Source organism: Convolutriloba macropyga, chromosome 3 (assembly GCF_964194025.1).
Source record: "Convolutriloba macropyga chromosome 3, txConMacr16.3, whole genome shotgun sequence".
NCBI classification, from domain to species: domain Eukaryota; kingdom Metazoa; phylum Xenacoelomorpha; order Acoela; family Convolutidae; genus Convolutriloba; species Convolutriloba macropyga.
The window spans coordinates 48,091,030-48,113,703 of NC_134470.1; the positions used below are offsets into that span (position 1 = coordinate 48,091,030).

Sequence of the window (22,674 nt, forward strand, 5' to 3'; positions counted from 1 at the left end):
AAAACGATGATAGCAATAAAAAATAGTGCCTGAGTTTCTGTTTCACGAGGCTACTTTAGTCTACAGAATATGCACTTCCGATTAGTTCTTACTGTGTAAGACATATCTGCTGTTTTCAAAGTCCAGCCAAATTATACTCTAAAAATCTCACGCTTGTAACCCAAGCTCTTTAACGATCTCATTGTTACATCTGAATTATCAAACATTTTTCTGAATTCTCTCCATAATTAATGAGCATAGCAAAAACGGACATACACAACAATGTTGTTTTAGACGTCATTTTTGTAAGAGCAATGTTGAGACAAATTTTGAAGCATTTTTAAAGGAGTAATTATACTCTTTAAAAAGATAAACAATTGTTCTCCTGTTTTTCATTATTTTCACAGCTCAAGAGTTCATTTATGTTTTCAGCTTATAGTGATTTTTTCAGTATTATGGTCAAACGGTCATTTGCACATATGAAGTTTTTACATGAAGAAATATAAGCCACAACGCGTTCACGTATTTACAACGTGAGCTCAGACGTGAAAAACCAAATGAACAGATTGAAATCCAATTACATCAAGTGCACTTTGGAACCTTCCCCCCTTTTTATTTCAAGAGTATTCTCTCTGAACAGGCAACGCTGAAAATCTTAGGTTGAAAGTTGAATTCCTCTCAAAGAGAGATAAATAAATCATGCAATGCAACTCAATTTTGCAATTGAGGACGTAACAGAATTAGGGAGGAGTAAATTTAGAATCGATGTATCTGCAATTGAGATAAAAACTCTATTGGTCAAGGTCGCAAAATGAAGACATTGTTTCAATTTTGAAAAGTAAAATTTCACTCCTATACTATTTGTTATAAACTTCATATAATGTGGGGACCAAAGGAGGGTGGGGGCAAGCAAAACTATGACCGTGTGATTTGTTTCTTTTATAACTCTGCATCTTAATAGGCTGTCGAACAGTTGTCGCGTCAAAAATTGCATAATTTTCTCATGATATTTATTCACGGGGATACAGATCCCTGAGGGAAGTACATACTCCACCTATACAAAATGAAATTGGAAAATATCCTAGACGGGGAATCCGCCAGACATGGACAGAACGTCAGTGTGATTAAGATTTCCTATCGCATAACAGGTTTTACAAATATTAAAAACGGTTTGTAATACTGCATAATAATAAAATCTGTGCTGGCTATTTTCAGACTAAAAGTAACTTTGATGGTTTGCGGCGCACTTTACTTATACAGTCCGCGTGTCTGGAGCCTGACCTTGTAAACATGAGGGTCAAGTGCAATAAAGATAAAATTAAATGTAACGTGACTTCACAAAGTGTCTCAACTGATGACGGCTGGGATCGTTAACTTTTGTGACTACTTATTCGATTATCGCGGAAAGTTTCGCCTGCTATCATAATTATAGGCTGTGATGTTTTTGACTTGCGTGAGCTATGGCCAGACTGTGTTCATTCTTTGTTTGCTGTGCATTCAACAATATGATAAAACTGGAACAAAATTTATCGCGCCAAGAAAAATTATGTCATCTTGCATGCTACTGGGTGATTTTGTATAGGTGAAAAATTATATATGGGGTATGCCTAGAAAATGAACACATTCGTTGGACCGCTGATCGTGTGTCAAAGATGCGTCATTTGGCAGGAAAAGCAAGAAAGCTCATCAAATTGTGCTTATTGTGTAGGTATTAAGACAAGTAATGATCTGCAACTTTTAAATACTCTTTTAGTAGCTGCTAGCTTCCTATGTTGATTCCAATTTCGAGGTCATTTTTATAAGTGAGAGGGAGTCAAATTTGGAACCTGGTGGGTTTTCCATCCCTTCAAACCGATATTTAGTTTGCAATGATTTTCTACACTGAGCCAAATGCTCCAAAGGTCACATAGTTCCAAAGTTTTTTTGGCCGTTTGGAAAGGTAAAAAAGTAAAAAAAAATATGCCTTTCTAGTTTTCTAGCTCTGTTTTGACTCTTTGAATAGACTATATATTAGAGCTCACACTTTTTTACTGTTCGTAGAGTGAGAAATTAGAAACTAACTACATTTGCTTCTGATTTCTGAATCTTTCCATAAAATTTCAGGTAATTCATTTGTAATAGTAACATTTTTCAACAGCTAAAGAAACTGCACAGCTGCACTATATGTCCCACCGATATGGTGCAATTGTAATAATTGCATGTTGTAACCCTTTCCTAAAAGCTAACTGTTTTAATCAAAACTTTTTCTAGTTCTCCAAATCAACTCCTTCTGGACAATAAAGACAAAAGTCGTTAAAAATTTGAATCTTCTGCAGGTTGGACCACATCGCAGTCATCTTACAATTTTAGAAAAATCCATACCATATGAAACCTTAGACGATAACCAGAAGGCCCCGAGGAAAACCATGGCTGATAGTAACGTTTGTCGAAAATTTTCTGCCATTTTTAACGTCAATCATTAAAGAAGTAAATTGAGCATTTGACTTCGGTTGATTCTGAACAAAAAGGGCATTGTCTGTCTTTTGAGCAAACTGTAAATCAAAATGCAATGGACTCAAAAGACGTTGCAAGATCCCAAAAGGGCTCATTTGTTTTTATTGACATCCAATTTGTCAATTAATTTTTTCTGTGAGAAATAATACAGTGTCTGTTACCGTTATCTGTGAAAAACCAAACTGTTATATTCTTAGCAAATGATTGTGGTTCAGAGACTTCAGAGCTAGATTAGGAGATCTCTCGGCAAATTTTGATAAGGTAGGTGTATTGGAAATAGGGCGATTAATAGTCAATTTGGTCGTTCATTTTTTTTCTGACTGGGGTGATAAGTGATAAAGAACAGGATGAAAAAAACTATTTTAAATGCATTAAAAGAAAACGAGTTTCCTATCCGTTCTAGTTGCATAATTTCAAGCGTGCAGAGCCGAATCGAGAACAACTAGACCAATTCTGGTCCCTGTTATTTATGATGGTTTAACTTATTGATTACCTGATACATTTCTTTCAACTTAAAAGCCCTAAACGTGAAATGATCAGAATGATAACGATTCTCATCAATTAACATAGATGATTTTCTCCTTCGTGTTTGTCGGGTTTTTTTGCATAAAGGTTGTTGAGAAGGTCACCAGTAACCCTCAGGATTGTTGTATTGTATCATTAAGTTTCTATCTCCAATATAATTTTTTTGACAGTTTCACTACACACTTTTTGATATTTAATCTGAATATTCTTATTGTCTTATTGTGAATTGCTTCTTATTGTGTGAGTTTCCGATCATTAGGATTGTCACTTTTTTAACGGTCAATAATTTGATATATATATATATATATATATATATATATATATATATATATATATTATATATATATATATATTATATATATATATATATATGTGTGTGTGTGTGTGTGTGTGTGTGTATTGATGCAAAAATTTGCCGCATGAAGTTCACACGATCAATTAATAGAAAAATATGAAGTAGTATAATTTTAAAAGTTTTGCTCAAAACTTCGATTTTTTGCGTTTCATGTGAATATTTAGGGAATTTTGTCAGGTGAACTAACTATTCCGATGGGGTCTCAACACCTCTTGGGATAATTAGGTTTTTTTGTTGCTAGTTTCTGGGGCCTGAAACAGCATTTGTTTGTATCCATTGTAACCCTGATTAAGTTGATAGTTTCATTAATTAAATCTTGATAGTTTTGCTGTGTTAAAACGCTGTCAAAGCCTCACAAAACCTTGTGCCACCAATCGGCTTTCAAGTTTGATAACAAGGAGGCTCGCTATTGTGCGATGGCACATAACGTTTCGACCCTGCCCCTTGACGTTCTGGTCTTAATTGTCATCTAAAAAACGAAAAGGCTAATTTCAAAATTAAAAAGAATAGCCAAAGTTTTGTTATTTAAATTTTCATAAGTTTTTAAAAAGGGAAAGTTTTTTGAAAAAGGGTTAAACATTTCTTTAATAAAAATAGTGTGTAGCCTCTATTTATTTCGGTTGTTTTTTATTCTCAGTTTTGATTTATATGTGAAGACATGAATCAAATAGATGACCTCTGCAGTCACGTATAAATTTAGTTTCAGAATACAAAATCAAACCTATAGGATATTTAGAGGTCCCACAGGTTGGATAATCAGGAAATAAGCAAAACAGAATAAAATTCTCTGAACGGTGAACACCAATGTGCGCAAAAAAGTTTGGCACCTGAATTTGTAAAAACTAATACAACCTGACAAAAGAATCATTATATACGTCACTGGAAAAGAAAAGAGGCAGAAATATGACAATTAAAAATACTTTTGACCGAAACCAGCCTTTTTTAAAAAAAGATATCTTCAAATCGTTCATCACTTGCATTTTTCTTGCAAAAAGCAGTCATAATATCATTTTTGTAACAACGCGCAAAATTAACAAATTTAACACCACTGCTAACTGAATAAGTGCGAAATTAAGATAACTGATGTGCAGAAAATTGAAAAAAAGGTTGTCAATACCAAACAATCTTTGGTCTGTAAAAATAAATATAAACTGGATTCACTACATAATTAGTAAAATCTTGCTGCGTAGGGCTAAAAAGCTGATCGGAATGGATTTTAATGAGATCAGGGGAGGGATCTCAAGAGACAAATAAGAACTATAATTAATGCCAAAACATCAAAACTCAATTTGAAGAAAAGTAAACTTGACCAGAAATTTTCTAAGGTGATGAGATTAGCTAGACAAAAAACTGAAAATGAGGGGCCAAAATTTTCCAACAAACATTGTGTTTCTAAAACGAGGTTCGAAGCCATTATTTTTCAAATAGAGATTCTCACATATTTGACATAAATTACCAATAAATACGTTAAATAAGAAATTGAAGGGTGAGACCATGCAAATAACAATAAATTTTGTCAGTGCTCTAAAAACACTTATTTTGAAAGCAATTAGAGTCACAGTCATAAAAACTACTAGGACTGAACTTAAAACATGAAGGTGGTTCATTTATATTGTCACCATAGCAATCAGTGAGAAATCGCACTACTGCGGTTTCGATGCTGCTAAAATTGCAAAAAAAAATCGAATGCAAACAAACCGATTTTCAAAAAAGACATAAACTAATGGCAGAAAACTTTATATTAATTTATTTAAACCTCGTTTTAAATTCAATGAGATTTTGCCATTTTTTATTCAGCAACACAAAGAACAAAAAACTGTCACAATTCACAAATGTACAAAAAAATTATGAAAACACAAAGTGTCAATGTCAAAAGTCCAGTAAAACAGCACATACCAAATCGGTTAACAGTATCCAGGCAACAGTGAAACATAATGAATATGCATCATTCTTTGTATACTTTGCTATAATGTTACGAGAGAAAGCCATAACCGGAGTCAAATGACCGCACGGAAAAACATCGCCCCAAAAACCGAAAAATGTCAATAATTCTTAAAGCATTATGTGACTAATCATATCCAAGTTATAACTTCACGGTCAGTAAAAGAACGAAAATGTTGAGCAAAAATTAACAAAGAGTGACCAAAATGGCAATTAATGTGAACAAAATCATTGTGTAAAGTTCAAGCGTTTGCAAAACCCTTAACATCGATAACTCCTCTGAAACTACGATTTTTTTAATACGTCCCAATTCTATACTCTACGCTTGACGGGTAGTCTAGTAATACCAATCACAACTCTCTATGATAAATATAACGATCGGCCAAAGTTGTATGGTAAAAAACAGTTGAGCATATGGTTCCCCACCCCCCGCTAAAAGTGAAGATGGAACAATCATGAATTCTTTCAGCAAAGATCTTTTGATAAAGAGATAAAGTTCTTTGAAGGAACTTGCAGAAGAAATTGTTTTTAACAACTACTGGTTGTCGGTGCAAAAATCTGGGGTGCAGAAATATGAAGTTTGGGGAAAATTTTGATTTTGTTGCCAAACTTTAATACTTATTAGTCATAGATAGAAAAAAATGAAGAGGTATTTTTATGATTCACTATATTTATTATCTTATTTTTCACTACTTTTATAACAATTAAAGACGTACTGGTAGCTGATACGATTTTTTTAAATCGCTTTAGTTGAGGCTCCTCTTTTCATTCTTTTATTTGAAAAATAGAGAAGGCAAAAGGGTCAAGGAAGGCTTTTGAAAATGGCGCAACAGATAAAAAGGCAAGGAGAAAAAAAAAGAGAAAATCAGAAAAGGTTGAGGTAAACACATAACGTACTTAAAGTGTGGAAACGGATTGGATCCGCGTCAAATCTAAAGACTACCAAACAATTGCAAATCTAAAGACTACCAAACAGTGGAGATGGAACAAAAATTCAGCATTTGTCTCAGCGTTTGAGTTGAAGTGAGCTTATGCTAGCCTTTTTCAGGTCAACAACAACCACCACAAACACAACATTTAATTGACCACTTTTCCACGTACAATTCCAAACCATTAAACCATTCCAGTGGCTGGAAACCTATTTGCCCCGAGTTCTGTTCCCATAAGTTTACACTCCAGGTGGTGACATCTCTCGTTATCGTCTCTTAGTTCGTTTGTTTAGTGCACCCAATGCTGTGATTTTCATGCAATTAAAACTTTTCAATTTTCTTCAGTTTTTATTCAATGGGAATCATTTTCTTGAGTTTCTTGATTTCTTGCGCAACAGTTTTGGAGCCATATGTTTTGTTATAAGCACACAAGGCTTTCACGGACTCTTAAGTCTCGTTGAAAAAATACTTCAATGCGGACACGATACAATTAAAATGTTATGGAATTTGTTCAATCTATTTGAAGCAGGATCGCATGTCCGTGTTGGAAAATCGTGTTCATAGCTGAAACAGAAGTTGCAGCAATTTTATGTCTCAGCGTTTGAGTTGAAGTGAGCTTATTCTAGCCTTTTTTAGGTCAACAACAACCACCACAAACACAACATTTAATTGATACCACACTTTCCCACGTACAATCACAAATCATTAAACCATTCCAGTATCAACATTTAATGCATTTGGAAGAGAAGTTTGTGTATAGTTTTGGCTGGATAAACAGCCAATTATGCAACATGTTTTGCTATTTGGAGTTTTTCCCAATGACAGCTTACACCTCATGCTGGGATAAACAGCTCTTCTATTCTTTGTCTTCGATTTTGGTGCCCCAAATTGTCCGGAGTATTTTAAATTTTCCCTGTTGAGAAATGGAGAAATCCATGTACGATCGGTTTTAGGTAATTTCCTCAAGCCAAAAGGGGCATTTTTTTTAACTTGAAGGCTGTCGAAGTTCTTTTAAATTTAAAACATTATCAAACATATTAACTATAATGACCGTGAACACAAAAAATGGGGCAACTATTTGTACCCTCCCCTGAACTGGCTCTGAAGTTCCTTTTGTCCACATTTCTAATTCATTGTAAGGTTGATGGTACTTATTTCAAGGTGATCATTGTCATTGTTCGATGTGAAATGTTTTCATATCTAAAGATAAAAGATTAGATTAGATTTAATAATTGTTAAGAGATATTGTTGCCGTCTCAGCTGCATTTGAAAACCCTCAATAAAGAGAGCTAAACAAGCAGTGAAAAGACAGTCAAATACCCGGTACTGTTCAGTGCTATTTGATTGACAGGTAACGGAGCCGAGAGACGTGTTGACAAACACTCTTTTGTAATATTTACAAATACAAAGTTAATTCCACCCGGTGTGTTTGGATCAAAGGTACTATGTATTCAGCACAAAAGCACAGGACATCAGCGGAAGTTCACCCAAATTCAGTTCACGATATTTTCCTCAGGTTTACAAAGCAATAAAAAGTCTTCGAACTCTGCCCGGGAAGCATGACTGTTCGACAGGTCAAAAAGATCCAAAATAGGTATCTGTTTATAGTTGCAGCATGGTAATACCAACCAAAATTGAGAGTGAATGAATATGGAAACTGAATACGAGGATCAAAACGCAATGATAGTACTGAGGTCATAGTAAACTTTATTATGGAGGACCAGAAAAATTAGTGCTAAGTGCACTAATGACCTGGACAAATTTTTATATTTCTCTTTGATCTTCTGAATAGAACTAAAATTAAACAAACCTATTTGAAAATCATCACTCAAAATTATGGTTAAATCAATTGCAAAAGTTTTAAGATTACTACAACTCCAAATTTTTAATCTTAATATAATAACCTAAGAATCACAATTGAGCCCTTGGAGATCTTAAATAACAGTTCTTTGTATAGCTTTGAAGGCTGGCCCTTTAAATTATTTTTAAAAAAATACTAGATGCAACTGTACCAAGATTGTTTTCATATTTTAGACCACGAGATCATGTATGATCTTGCTCAAGATCTGTGTAATAGTCGAAATCTAAAAAGAAGAAACACTGAATTTCCAAATCCACATTAGATAATTGCAATATGGTATGGAAAAGGTAGTGCAATTTTACTACGAAGTACACAATATAACAACACAAATGCTTTTTAACGTACAAAGAAAAGTAAAGTAATGTTTTTCACTAAAGTCATTTCGTTTATTTTTCGAATCGATTGTCTTTCCAAGAAATCTGACCATGTATTACATTTATTAGGTTCCTCAAAAATGTTCTTTAAAAATTGTAGCCTTTCTAAACTCTATTTTTGATATGCAGAAGCTGAGCTTCGGTGAAGTTTTGTTCTGTAGAATAATAATACCTTTGACGAATGATGCCTTTTTCGGCAAATTTACAGTTAATCTTTTGTGCGGTTTATAGTTTACCTGAGCGCTTATGATAATAGGCAAGACAGGCGTTTATGATATTAAGCGCTTAAGAAATGACATAAGTGACAGTCTATTTTCTTTTTGCAAAAAAGACTGTTTCCAATTTAACCGAACTTTTTGTAGAATAAGCAGCCGTGTAGTTCAGCATATTTGTTCTTGGTAGGATTGTATATTTCTTTTTCGAAGCTATGGAGCTGTTATATTTTTTTCTGTTAAAACAAGTTTTGAGAGCCCAGTTTAGTTGAATTTCGAGGGAAGAAATTTTTTTATCAATAGAACTTTTATGATCTCGCAAAATTTCTGCGTGTATGATCTTCTAAGAAAAAGTTTATGCATCGTCATTCAAGATTTTTCTGCCAGAATCTGGTGAGATCTTGCAGTATGAACTATCTCTCAACGGGGCGGGGTGTAAAATGCAAATGATCAATCTATATAAAAATGCGTTTATCTCTGTTTCAGCACTGTGAGTTTGAGGTAGGCTCCTGGGCACACTTCAGTCACCAAATCTCCCTCTTGCCCAAAAGAGACATCGACACAAACGAGATTCGCGCTGCTGATTTGCAATTCTTCCAAAACAGTTCCATATTCGAGCTTGACAGCTTCAGTGTCTCTGAGTACAACTATTCGGATCCCGAATTCGGGGCATTCATGTTCAATGGTCTTCGTTACGTCATCAAATTCCACAGATACACAGCTTATTTCGTCATCAATTTGATCATGCCTAGTTTCATGATTAACGTGTTATGTATCTTTAACTTCATGATTCCGTGTTCGTCGGGAGAAAAGGCTGGGTACGGGATAACAGTATTTTTAGCACAGTCAGTTAACTTAATGGTAGTGATGGAAATGATGCCACAAGGGGGCGTCTCAATTCTAGGAATGTTTCTCGCTGTTTCTATAGCTTTGATTGGTCTCTCTTTGCTTATGAACATAATTACATTAAGAGTTTATTCACCTCAGGACGCTACAGTTCCCCCGTCTATCAGGTTACGGAAACTGGGCAAATTCCTTCAGCTACTTGTTGGACCTCGCGAAATTCCCTCAGACATTGTGCTTTCCCAGAAAAACTTCTTCAAGCTCTCAGAAACGTTCTTCGAGGCCTTATCTGTTGATGACGTAGGGTTCAACCCACAACCCAGTACATATGATGAGGTCACACTAAATAATACAGAGAACACTTACGTAGCGCCCAAATTTTTCGAGAATCACCGCGAAACAAACGTTGATTTTGATGCCTCGACTGTGACTCAACATCACGATGAGATCACAATCAGATCACCATACATCCCTGTTAATCAACAAAATGGAATCAAACCCGGTTCCAAGGTGAAATCTATGGATCCAGAAATACTATCCCCAAACAGAAACGGAACAGAGTTACAGAACAGAGTTTTTCATCCGAATAATAACCACTACTCTGGACATATAGTAAATTCTTCAAGTATGAATAACGTACACGATTCTATGAATGCTGATCCTAGGCACCGCAAACCACGTGTGCAGTTGCCAGTGACAAATGAGTTCTTGAACAGTCGGATCCCATTGCCTGGTTACGGAACCCGGAGATACGTCGAGGAACCGTCAACGTCGGCAAGATCCCATCAGGCGTTCGAATCTTTAGAAAACGACACAAACAGAAACGAAAAGACTCATAATTATACAGCTGAGTATCAATTCTTGGCGGAAACAATTAACAGATTCAACGCTATAATTTTCTCAGCTCTTTTGATGTTAACATGTGGTCTTTATTGGATCTATCACGATCCAACTAGCTTTGCTAACAACTATGGATCAAAATAGTGGACCAATTCAACCAACTGACTTCCAATTTGTAAATTTCTTGCTATAAATTTGGACTTACTTTAAGAATAGTAGTTACATGCAGAACTATATTTTTCAACTTTGCAAATTCATTCTGTAAATTCGATTTTTCTTTTCATCTATCTGAAGTATGTTTAGAGCAGCGTAATGAATAGCTGTAATGTAAAGCTGGCTTTATGAAATCTAAAGCTACAATACATTCTCCAGGTCTCAACTGGCTTCTAGAAGAGTCAAAATAACCCGGATTGGTTAGAGAAATCAGTTTTGCTGAGCCGATGGTTAGAGAAATCAGTTTTGCTGAATCAGTTTTGGTCGAAGAGTATTTCAAAACAGATTGACCTTTCGTGTTCAATTTTAACCACTTTTGGGCAACTATTACTTTATAAGGAAGCTGAGTTTAAAACACGTAAGTATTATGTAAGGGAAAACTTTTAAGGTACAAGTCAATTTGTTAAATCATTGAACTCTGGGGAAAGTTCGTTCTGTGAAATGCTACATATTTTCTGTCGAGCTCGTTACGTCAATAAAGTTATTTTTTAATTCATAGCATCGAGCATTTTTCCTATTATTGTGGTTTTATTCCACCCCAGTGAACTCTGCAGCACCAGCTAAAATGATGGGACACAACAAGGCGGCCGTTGTTTAAGTCTGCATTTTTCACACAAAACTTATTTCAGGCTTTGTTGTCTCAAACAGAGTAAACACAAGTGAGACGTCGTCATTTGTTTTGACCTTCAAAGCTGGTCAAAACGCAACCGTTCTCTCAAAAACCAAAACGTTTGCTTTTAATAAAAAATGAAGTTTGCAGATCTAATTGGAACGGTTAGTGCTGCTTTGAGGGCTCTCAAAAGATCTGAGCAAAGAATTTCCGCCGAAAAGGAATTAGCAATGGGCTCGTTCCATGCAGCAATTCAACAAATTGAATACTGAGACAGGACTAAAAAAATATTTCGAGGTCATTGCCTCATTGTTCTGAAATCACTTAAGTGGGGGAAAAATTATACGCTCTAATGGTGTTTTTTGTTCAGTCAATTTTCGCCGATCGACGAATTTATTGTACAAATTTGCGAGTGGCATCATTAAAAAGCCCATCCAGTGTAGAATACCTAATTTAAAACGAAACTGAATTTCGTTTTTTCTAAAGATTTATCGAGGTTTTAAGTTTTGTGAATAGTAAACCAATTTCAATTGTTCTCATTCACATTTTCTGTATTTTTTTAATAAAAAAATTCCTCAATTTTGCTAAAATATGTTAAATTTTTCAACAACAGTGTTATTGTTTTTTTAAAGATGCTGAAGAGTAAGGATGCTGAAAAGTTTCTTCCAAATTTTGTATGAAAATTTTTGCGAAATTTTTCCAATTTCAGACTTTTTCCTCAAAAAATGCTCTAAATTTGCCTTTTAGCACACTTTGTTTATACTTGCCCAAAATTTGCCTCAAAAGAGACCTCAAAACTTGCCCGTTTTCCGCTAATTTAACTGACATATATTCAAAATGGCGACATCTATTTTTGACATAACGCAATATTTATTTTGCCCAATTCTCTATTACGCAAATATTTGGGATAATTAGGTGCTTTAGTTGAACGCCCAGCTATATCAGGGCTCATTTTGTTGAATTCATGGTGTTAGGAACTAAATAAATCTAAGCGAGAAATATACCAAAATGCGTCATTTTTCTTAGCCAATCAGAATCGAGTATATAAATACGCATAGAAATCGTTCCAATTTACGTACAAAGCTCGAAAAAAGTGCAAATAACATAATTTCGTTAAACCTAATAAATAAACCTATCAAGTAAGAATCGTTTGAATTTAATTATTTTCGGTTTTTTGCACGGTTTCGAATAGAATGGTGACCAGCGTTGATCACAATTATCAAAAACAGACTGATACCAGTTAAATGAGCAAAAAGACTTTGCCGTCTAAACTCTTACTTGTGGCTATTATCGTAACAATGTTAATACGTTGCTATCGCCAATGCTATGTTCGTCGTAATCTAAATACGTTCTTCTTCTACGTGGCTATCATCGGTGAGTTAATACGTTGATCTGTTTGCCGTAATCTTAATACGTACTAATGCTTATACGTGTTAGTAATGTCTATACGTGTTGCCGATAATACGTTAATTTATTGATCTTTGCTTCCAAAAATACGTTGCTCTGTCGATGTTATAATCGCTTGATTGAATTGAAACCTTATCGGTAGACTGTAGTTGCGAACCATATTTACAGCTACATTTCTGGTACCGCGACCCGGGATGCCGCTACCTTTATGATGCCGCGAACGAATTACGAACACTTTAATAGATGAGAAGCAACGAATCAAAGACGAGTGCAAGCGCACCCGTATTTGAAGAGTTCTGAATGAAAAATCATTTCACTACGCACTCTTCGCATTCTCAATAACGCCAGCCCTGCGTTGCCCCTTTGCCCTGACGGAGATGACTGGGCTCATTTCGAATGTTATCGATTCTGGTTCCTGAACAAGCCCTGCAAGGACACGACGAGAAGCTTCGCTATCAAACTGATGCAGCAATAACAAGGTGAAAACAATGTCACTGAACCCAAGGGAGTCCCGATTGTGGCTGGCCAGTCCCATGCGGCTTGACACATCCTTGATGCCAGTTCCAGCCCCACTCCACCGACCTCTTGTCTTTGATCCACCACATCACATGGCATCAATCCCCAAGCAAAAGGACCCAACTTACTAAATGTGATTTGTGACATCGAACTGCTTAACTTTTGAGAATGGCTCGAAAAAAAGTCGGACTGCAACCTCTAAAACTGTAAGACAGAACCAAAACTTTTTTTCTTTGCAGTGTATTATTTAAAGATTAAGTTAGTCGGCAAGTAACCCAATCCCTTGAACTTTTGATTTGGAATGCTGTAGTCAAATCAAAATTTTTTGCATAACTGGTCACTAATAACCCCCACAATTCAATTCTTCGAGTTTAAAAACCCTGAGGCTCGGAGTTAGAGCAAAGCTTCTGAAATTCACATATCTTTTTCCGCCAGATTGTAAAGAAAAGCAAGTAGTACTATCTTGACAAGTCTCAGCGAAATAGAATATTTTTTAGGAAAGGGAGCTGAGAAACCTTTATATATACTTAGACTTAAAATACTACAAATCTTTTTCCGCCAGATTGTAAAGAAAAGCAAGTAGTATTATCTTGACAAGTCTCAGCGAAATACAATCCTTTTCGGAGAAGGGAGCTGAGAAACTTTTTTAAGAGAAAAAAAACATCGATTTTGAAAATTTTTGGCTGAAAGTTGGGAAATTCAGACAAAATGGTCCTTTATGGGTACATAGCAAAAAATAACCTCAAATATGAGAAAAAAAAATGTGAGCACATAATGCTAAATTGTTCAATTTTGAAAATCTTTGGTCAATTTTGAGGCAAATCAAAAAATTTAGAAAATCAATACCGAATATTGATAAATCGTACTTTCGAGCTTAAAACCGTCCAGTTTACTGGATTACCGTTCCGTAAACAAGAATTTGCAAAAAATTGACCAAAATTTGAGAAAAATTGGACAAATGCATAAAGTTTTGACAAATTTGTCAAAAAATCATTTTCTCAACAAGAAGGTTCATTAATTGAGTGAAACTCATTAAACAGAAAAAGTTGTGAAAATTTTCACTTTTCACAACCTCCGGCCTACAAAAAATTATCAAACTCCTATAATTTTTTTCGTCGCTCGTTTATGTACCGTTTTTGTCCGCGTTCTTTTTGTTCTTTAACTTTACAATTCTCCGTTTTCCGCTTTTTTTTCAATAACGTCGCTGTTGTTTTTGTTGCAGTATGTTGATTAAGCTAGTATGCTGGTTAGTTGCTTTGGTCTTGTTGCTTTCTAGGGTGTGACTTAAGTTTGTTCTAGAGTTACGGCTAGTTGGTTTCTGGACTTCTCCAATTTACTACTTTACTAGCACCCCTGTTGTATTATATTAATTTTTGCTGCTGTATGTTTGCGTGTAACTGTATGATGTTAGTTGGTTTAGGTTTTTGCCTTCTAGGGTGTGACCTAAGTTTATTCTGGAGTTACGGCTAGATTGTTTCTTAACTTTTCCAGCTTTCATTGACTACAAAAACACTGCATATTACTTAACATTTGCTGTACTTTGTTTAATATTGTTGGTATGCTGATCGGTTGTTTAGGTTTGATTATTGCTAGGGTGTGACTTAAGTTTGTTCTAGAGTTACGGCTAGTAATTTTCTTGCTCTTTTCATCTTTTTAGTATACTACCATTTGCAGTAATTTAGTTTGTTATTTTCATATGTTAAGCCTCATATTGACTTGTGCTAGTTTGTCTCTTGCAGTAGCTTCTCTCCTTCTCCCTAGGGTGTGACTTAAGTTTGTTCTGGAGTTACGGCTAGTTTTTGTTTGGTTGAGTTTGTTGCTGTGGTCTGCTAGCATAGTGGTTCTCGACCTCCCCGTGCGCTGCGTAATCGTCCCCCGCCCGTTCCGACCCGCCTTTCCGTTTCGTTGCGCGCTACTCGCTCAACGCCTCCGTTCTGCCCGTCTCGTTTCTTGGTGCGTCGCTCGTTCAGCGTTTCCGTCCCGTCCGTTGCGTCGCCCGTTTACTACCCGCGTTTTCGCCAGTTCCGTTCCGTTCTCTGTTGCGTTGAGCGCCGTTCGCCCGTCCTTCCCGCCCCGTCCGCTTCGTTTCCCGTTTCGTCGTGCTTCGTCCACCCATTCCTCTTCCCCCGGTTGCCTGTGTTCCTGTTTAGTCTCACGTTGCTTTCAAGCACGTTAGACGCACTCTATATTTTCTTACTCACTTTCGCCGAGTAATTCATTACTCGTTAACTTCTGGTCTGCACTTCGACGTCTTGATTATCAAGTCGTCGTCATTTGGGTTCGGTATAACCCTCATTCCACGTGTTTGGTTGAAAGTTACTCTACATTGATAAATTAGCCATTTCAAAATCATGGCCGAACATCAGGAAAAATTGAAAAAGCTCTTTAATGCAAGATCTAATCTAGAATCTGAGTTATGTAACATCCATAAGGACATCACAGATGCCATAGATCGTCAAGACAGGAAGGTTAAAGTTGAACGCTTGGTTTCTAAGTTAAAGGATGTCTTCAGTAAACTGGTGCAGAAGAATGAAGAACTATTTGACTTAGCCAGTAAAGCGGAGAACCCAGATTCAATTTACCCTGTCCTTGAGCAATGGTTGGATGATAAAACCAAGAACAATGATAAACTCTTGCTTGCGGCTAAAAGCTATATTGACTCAGTTGCTGACCGAGACACCGTATGTGAGGGCGTTAATCCTCAAGGCCAATCTAAGAGAAGTTCACGCCGAACAACATCATCAATGTCTAGCCAGCGTAAACATGAATTTCTCATGGCAAAAGTAAAACGCGAAGAGGCCGAGAAACAAGAACAAGCTGCCATGCGCCTCGCTAAGCAAAAACACGAAATTGCCATGAGAAAAAAGGAGCTTGAAATACAAATGGAACAGATGGCACTTCAAGAATTGGAGGAAGACCACCGCCAGCGTGTTGCAGCAGCTAAATTAGATGAGGCTGATTTAATGGATAATCATTCATTGTTTAGTCACCACCCAAGTGAACTGAATTTGTTTAAAGATAGGGGATCAGATAGAAGACAGGGACTTGTTCAGGATTGGGTTAATTCGTTTCCAGCAGGTAAATTCAAGTGAGTTAAACTCTTCTCGTCCTGGTTCAGCAACCGCCGACCCTCCTGTTAAAGATACTTCCCCTAGTAATCCTCCAGAAAACCCAAGTAATGTTGCCGATAACTTACATCATCTTGAAATGCTTTCTCAGTACACACGGCCAGGAGTTGCAATTTCTGTTGCCCAGCAGGAAGCTTTGTATCGGGAATATCTCCAGGCTCAACTGCAGCAATCACTCATTGATCAAAGGGCACATAGTCCCTCAGGCAGTGGTGAAGTGAACCAAGTACCAGTCGACGTACAAAATGTCGCACTCCCACCACCTCAACCACCTATGCAACCTCCCCGGCCACCGACACCCGTTATGGCACCAACTAATTCCATTTTTGTACCTAATGTTTCAACAAACCCACAAGTAAATCAGTTCTTGGGTCCGAAAAGCTCCAGTGTGCCTGGTCAATTACACATGTCGATGCCTCATGTTCCGCAACTACTGAATCCATCTCAAAGTAACAATCCACACCAAACACAAGTCCCTATTGCCCAATCCCGGCATAATATCCCTCCACCTCTAAACCCACTCGTGAACCCGCCTCCCTTGTTCCCATCTCAACATCTATTTATTCCTCAGCCTCCCGTGATTCCGTCGCCCCCTCCAGCGAGCACAGCAACATACTTACCCGTCCCCAACATTCCACAACAAAACATTGTCCATTCACCTCAAGCCCGCCTGTTACCATGCCCTACCGCACCCAAACTTCCCCTTAACCGTAACCCCGATTTAAATTTGTGGCGTTTCCCTCAGAACATTCTCCCAAACGTAAACCAGGCGAAAAATAATGCAACCGTCTATAACAACGTTCAATCTAACCTACCCCCACGCACAGCTAACCCCACCATCAGCCATCCCATCTTGCAAATGAGTGCACAACATAATCCAAAAAGCAACTACGCAGCTAACTGTAGCATTCCTGTTAACCCCTTTAGTACAACTACTAACATCGCGCCACCTTTCGTCACGCCGGTTATACATCCAAAATACGGGCATACTGCTCCGATACCATTGTGTTGGGGTGGCCCACCGCATCCCACGCCTCCAGCGCCAGCATCTGAGAATGCATGCTTGATTAAGGCATTCACTGACGCCTTATCTAGCAAGAGGAATGACCCACTACCCGAATGGAAGTTGTCACAATACAGTGGGGATCCTCTACAGTGGCACGAATGGTATGGTCAGTTTAAAAGCGCAATTGACTCTCAGTCCTTAACTGATGATGTAAAATTGACATACCTTAAGACCCTCGTAACAGGTAAAGCTAAAACAGCTATAGCTGAGTTCGCCTACTGCGGCGCAATGTACAAAGACGCACTCAGGACCTTAGAACGTAAATTTGGCCAACCACAGGCGGTTGTAAGTGCACATTTGGACAAACTCAACAGCTTTCCACCACTGAAGATGCATAATAGCGATAACATCATTAACTACTCGGGGTGCATTTCAAGTCTTGTCGGGGTATTTAAATCGCTGTCATATGATTCGGATTTAAAGAGTGCTGCGCTTCTCAACACTGCCGTACAGAAGCTACCACCCAACATGAAGGAGTCATGGTCACTCTTCACGGTCAAAAAGCATTGGGTGAAACCTAACCTTCTCGATTTCAACGATTGGTTGAAAGAGAAAGCCGAAGCGCACGATTTAATGAAGAACACCGCAACTAAAGCAAGGACTGAGGATACCAACAACTCAGTAACAAGATCAAAAGTTGCTTCAAAGGCATTTGCTGCAAATACGCAACAGAAGAGTAACCCTAAGCCGCAACAGAGATCTCCGTCAACATCAATCTCTAGTTGCATTGTATGCAAAGGCAGCCACCGGTTGTGGGAATGCCGTGTCTTTAAGGAAAAGACCCCCAAACAGAGAGCCAAGGTCGTGGCTGAGGCAAAGCTCTGTTTCTCTTGTTTGCGTGATAAACACATGTTTAGGCAATGCCCAAGTCCCCGTAAATGTAGGAAAGATGGTTGCAACAGCTCCCATAACACCTTACTTCATGGAGCTGAAAGGGTTTTTCCAGCTAAACCCTCAACAAAAATCGATACTTCGAAGTCGAACGCAGGTACAAGTAGGCCATATACGGGTCAACAGCAACCAAGCAAAACAACCACTTTGTCTTCCGTGACGGATGTTAAAGGCCTCCTACAGTTCACGGAACTGAAACTTACTAATTCTTCTGGCACTAGTACTACGGCGTTGGTTTTATGCGATACCGCTTGCAGTAACTCTTGGGTGTCCGATAGTCTCGCAGCTAGACTCGGTTTGCAGGGTACCGCATTAAAACTGACCGTCAAGGGTATAAACACGGAAGAACTCATAGACACAAAGGTGGTTCAATTGACTGTGACACCTCATAAAGACCAAGACTTCGAAGCATTCACTGTGCGTCCCTACGTGAGGGAAACATTAAACGTAGGTTCCGACATTATTGACGTCAAGTCCATGCAAGAAACTTACCCACATTTAGCAGTTCTAGATCCAGTAAGATATAGCTATGGAGAAATTGAGATGATACTTGGACAGGATGTCTACCATGCCATCCGCCCGTTAGAGTATTTTTCAGCCGACGAAATGTGCTCACCGTTCGCTGTCCGCTTGCCCATAGGTTGGGTTTTAAGTGGCCCACTCCCGTCAAGTTCAAGTTTAGTCTCGTTGTGTTTCAAAGCCAATATTGAACAGGATTTTGAATTAGCTTGTCAGGTTAAATCTTGGTATGATATGGAATCGTACGGCGCGTTCAAGCAAGTTGACCCACGATCCGCATCGGATGCTCGCGCGCAGGAAATACTTGAAACAACAACTTTCCATAACGGCCAAAGATACGATGTCGGTATGTTATGGGCTGATGACAACATCCAGCTCCCGAATAACTACTTTTCGTCACTGGTACAGCTCAAGTCTCTCGAAAAGCGGCTCCCGAGAGATACATCATTGAAAGAAATTTATGCTAATACCATCCGTGAAGACTTGGAAAAGGGTTACTTAATTACAGTCCCTGATGCTCACAAGGTAGAGCAGCGGTCGAATAAAGAGTGGTACCTACCACATCATCCCGTAATCAATCCGAACAAACTGGGGAAAGTGCGTAGGGTATTAAATGGTGCAGCAAAGTTCCACGGTACTTCTTTGAGTAAATCTTTGCTCACTGGCCCCGACCTGCTCCAAAACCTAATCCACGTACTACTTAGGTTCCGTCAACATCAATTCGCCGTGTCCGCAGATATTGAGGGTATGTTCCTCCAAGTGGGTGTCCCTGACTGTGACCAGCCATCACTGCGTTTTTTGTGGCGGGAGGACCCCACAACAATTGTTGTAGTGTATCAATACACGCACCATATATTCGGGGCTAAAGACTCGCCCACATGCGCTAACTATGCACTGCAACGCACGGCCCGAGACAATGTTATTCACTACCCGGAAGCAACCAAAGCCGTCCTAGAAAACTTCTACATGGACGATTACTTGGTTTCGGTGGAGTCACCTGAGAGGGCTCTCAAAAGATCGAAGGAGTTGTTGCAACTTCTCCATCTAGGTGGGTTCAAGCTTACTAAGTTTGTAAGCAATGTACCAAATCTGGCTGATCGAATTGATGGGTCACCTCAGTCCACCGATCCAAAAGTAATCGCCTCATCTAAGGAGGAATCTTCGCACGTGCTTGGGTTGAAATGGGATCACAACAACAATACTCTAGTTGTGAGTCGGGGTACCTCCAGTACAGTAACTAAGTTCTTAACACAACGCTTGGTATTGAGTCTAGTGTCTAAGGTGTTTGATCCCATCGGCCTAGTGGCACCATTTACTGTTGGAGCCCGATTGTTACTAAAAGACATCTGGCGTGTCAGCGGGCAGCACTGGGATGAAGAATTACCAAAAGACACTGTTGAAAGGTTCCTCGAATGGAGTGTAGAACTACCCAAGCTTGCAGAAATCACTATACCAAGGAGCTACTTTTCAGGAAACTTTAAACACCTGGAACTACACATGTTTGGCGATAGTTCCCAAGAGGCCTTCAGCGCTGTTGCATTCCTCCGAGCTCAAGTAAACACTTCTAGTGGGCCAAAAACAGAGCTTGCATTTGTCCTGGGTAAAGCTCGCGTAGCACCTATGAAGGTGATGACAATTCCAAAGCTAGAGCTGCAAGCTGCTTTACTGGCCGCTCGGTTGAAACAAGATATCTGTCGAGCCCTTACTGTGCATGTCAACAAAGTTTATATGTGGACTGACAGCACTACTGTCTTGCAGTGGCTCAACTCCACAAGCAAGCAGCCAATATTTGTTGCAAACCGCGTATGCGAGATTTTAGAGGTTTTGAGGTTTTGCAGTCAAGTAGCTGGGTGAGGGGTCCAGATTTCTTAAGAACCAAGGAATTCCCGTTCGAACCAAGCATCGAAGTAGTTAAAAACATCAAACTTGGTATAGTAACTAAGGAAACTGACGAAACCAATACATCATTGGCCGCATCCGTAACCAAGTCAACTAAGGAACCACCCCCGCATTTAATTCTCTTTGATAAGTACAGTTCTTATCAGAAGTTGCTTCGAATAACAGCATACATACTCCGGCTGTTACCCTCACACGAATGTTACCGTAATACCGATGGTAGCATCATAGATCCCATTGAGCTTGACGAAGCCGAGCGTCATCTTCAGTATCTCGTTCAAGGAGAATCTTTTACTTCCGAAAGGAAAGATCTCCTGGAAAACAAACACGTTAAACGGAGTAGCCGTATTGCCCCGTTTTCACCCTTCGTCGGACCAAATGGTCTAATTCGTTCGGCTGGCCGCATCAAACGTTTGGTTGAAGTTGATTTTGTAAAAAAGTTGATTTTGTTAAAACACCCTATCGTTCTCGACGCGCGCCATTTCTTTGTAAAGTTGTTCCTTAGGCACACCCACGTTAAACATCATCATCAAGGTATTGACTACCTGCGGGCTAAAGTACAAGAACGTTATACCATCCTTAAATTACGTTCCTCACTACGTTCCATTAAATCTAACTGCCTTACGTGCAGAAAATTTCGAGCTGCCACTATCCAACCAATCATGGCTGACCTCCCAGTAGAAAGACTCGCATAACAGTCTCCTCCCTTCACGAACACTGGGGTCGACTACTTCGGCCCGTTTTACGTTACTGTGCGTAGGACAACCCAGAAGAGGTGGGGTTTCCTCTTCACATGCTTAACCACTCGTGCCGTTCTTGTTGAAATTGTTCCGTCCATGGACGCCAGTTCGTGTGTAATGGGAGTGGAGCGTTTCGTCTCACGTCGAGGTACACCGGCCATAATTTGGTCAGACAATGGCACTATCTTTGTTGGCGCGGAAAAAGAGCTACGCGAGAATATCGAGAAGTGGAACACCATCAACATCGCTTGGGAACTTGCCCAAAAAGGCATTAAGTGGAGGTTCAACCCGCCCAGTGCGCCACACCAAGGTGGCATCTGGGAGAGGCTAGTGCGTAGTTTTAAGCGCGTACTTTACACAATCCTTGGTACACGTCGCCTCACAGATGAAGTTTTAAGTACCACCTTTTGTCTAGTCGAACATGCCCTTAATTCGCGCCCGTTAACGCCCGTAAGCGCCGACCCGTCCGACCTAGGCGCATTAACACCTAATCACTTTCTCCTCGGTAACCAAGCACGTAGTCTCCCTTCCATCATTGGCGTAGACGAGTTTGATCACCGTAAACGTTACGCCCGTGCGCAGTCCTACGCTAACGCTATTTGGTCTCGTTGGATCAAAGATTACGTTCCGGCGCTGAACCGACGTTCCAAGTGGCAGACGCCTGCCGACCATCACCTTAAGACCGGTGATTTGGTTTGGGTATGTGAAGAAACCAACCCGAGGGGTTACTACCCCACTGCTCGGATCACCGAACTCCGTTACGGTTCCGACAGCGTCGCACGCTCCGCCGTATTGCGCACGTCCTCTGGATCGCTCGTTCGCCCGCTTGTAAAATTAGTACCTATTCTCCCAGCATCTTCTTCTGGGCCGGAGGATGTTAGGAACTAAATAAATCTAAGCGAGAAATATACCAAAATGCGTCATTTTCCTTAGCCAATCAGAATCGAGTATATAAATACGCATAGAAATCGTTCCAATTTACGTACAAAGCTCGAAAAAACTGCAAATAACATAATTTCGTTAAACCTAATAAATAAACCTATCAAGTAAGAATCGTTTGAATTTAATTTTTTCGGTTTTTTGCACGGTTTCGAATAGAATGGTGATCATCGTTGATCACAATTATCAAAAACAGACTGATACCAGTTAAATGAGCAAAAAGACTTTGCCGTCTAAACTCTCACTTGTGGCTATTATCGTACCAATGTTAATACGTTGCTATCGCCAATGCTATGTTCGTCGTAATCTAAATACGTTCTTCTTCTACGTGGCTATCATCGGTGAGTTAATAAGTTGATCTGTTCGCCGTAATCTTAATACGTACTAATGCTTATAC

At 38.9% G+C, this 22,674-nt stretch overlaps 1 protein-coding gene across 2 annotated transcripts in view; it reads left to right on the forward strand.

The window, feature by feature from the left end:
- Nucleotides 1–10,623, forward strand: part of LOC142337104 (neuronal acetylcholine receptor subunit alpha-2-like) — an 82,971-nt gene extending 72,348 nt beyond the window's left edge. For both annotated transcript variants that reach the window (XM_075386187.1, XM_075386188.1), the window contains one exon: nt 9,156–10,623. In XM_075386187.1, coding sequence (XP_075242302.1) covers nt 9,156–10,496 — 1,341 coding nt within the window. In that variant the 3' untranslated portion in view covers nt 10,497–10,623. The remainder of the gene's footprint in view (nt 1–9,155) is intronic.
- Nucleotides 10,624–22,674: the final 12,051 nt, after the last annotated feature.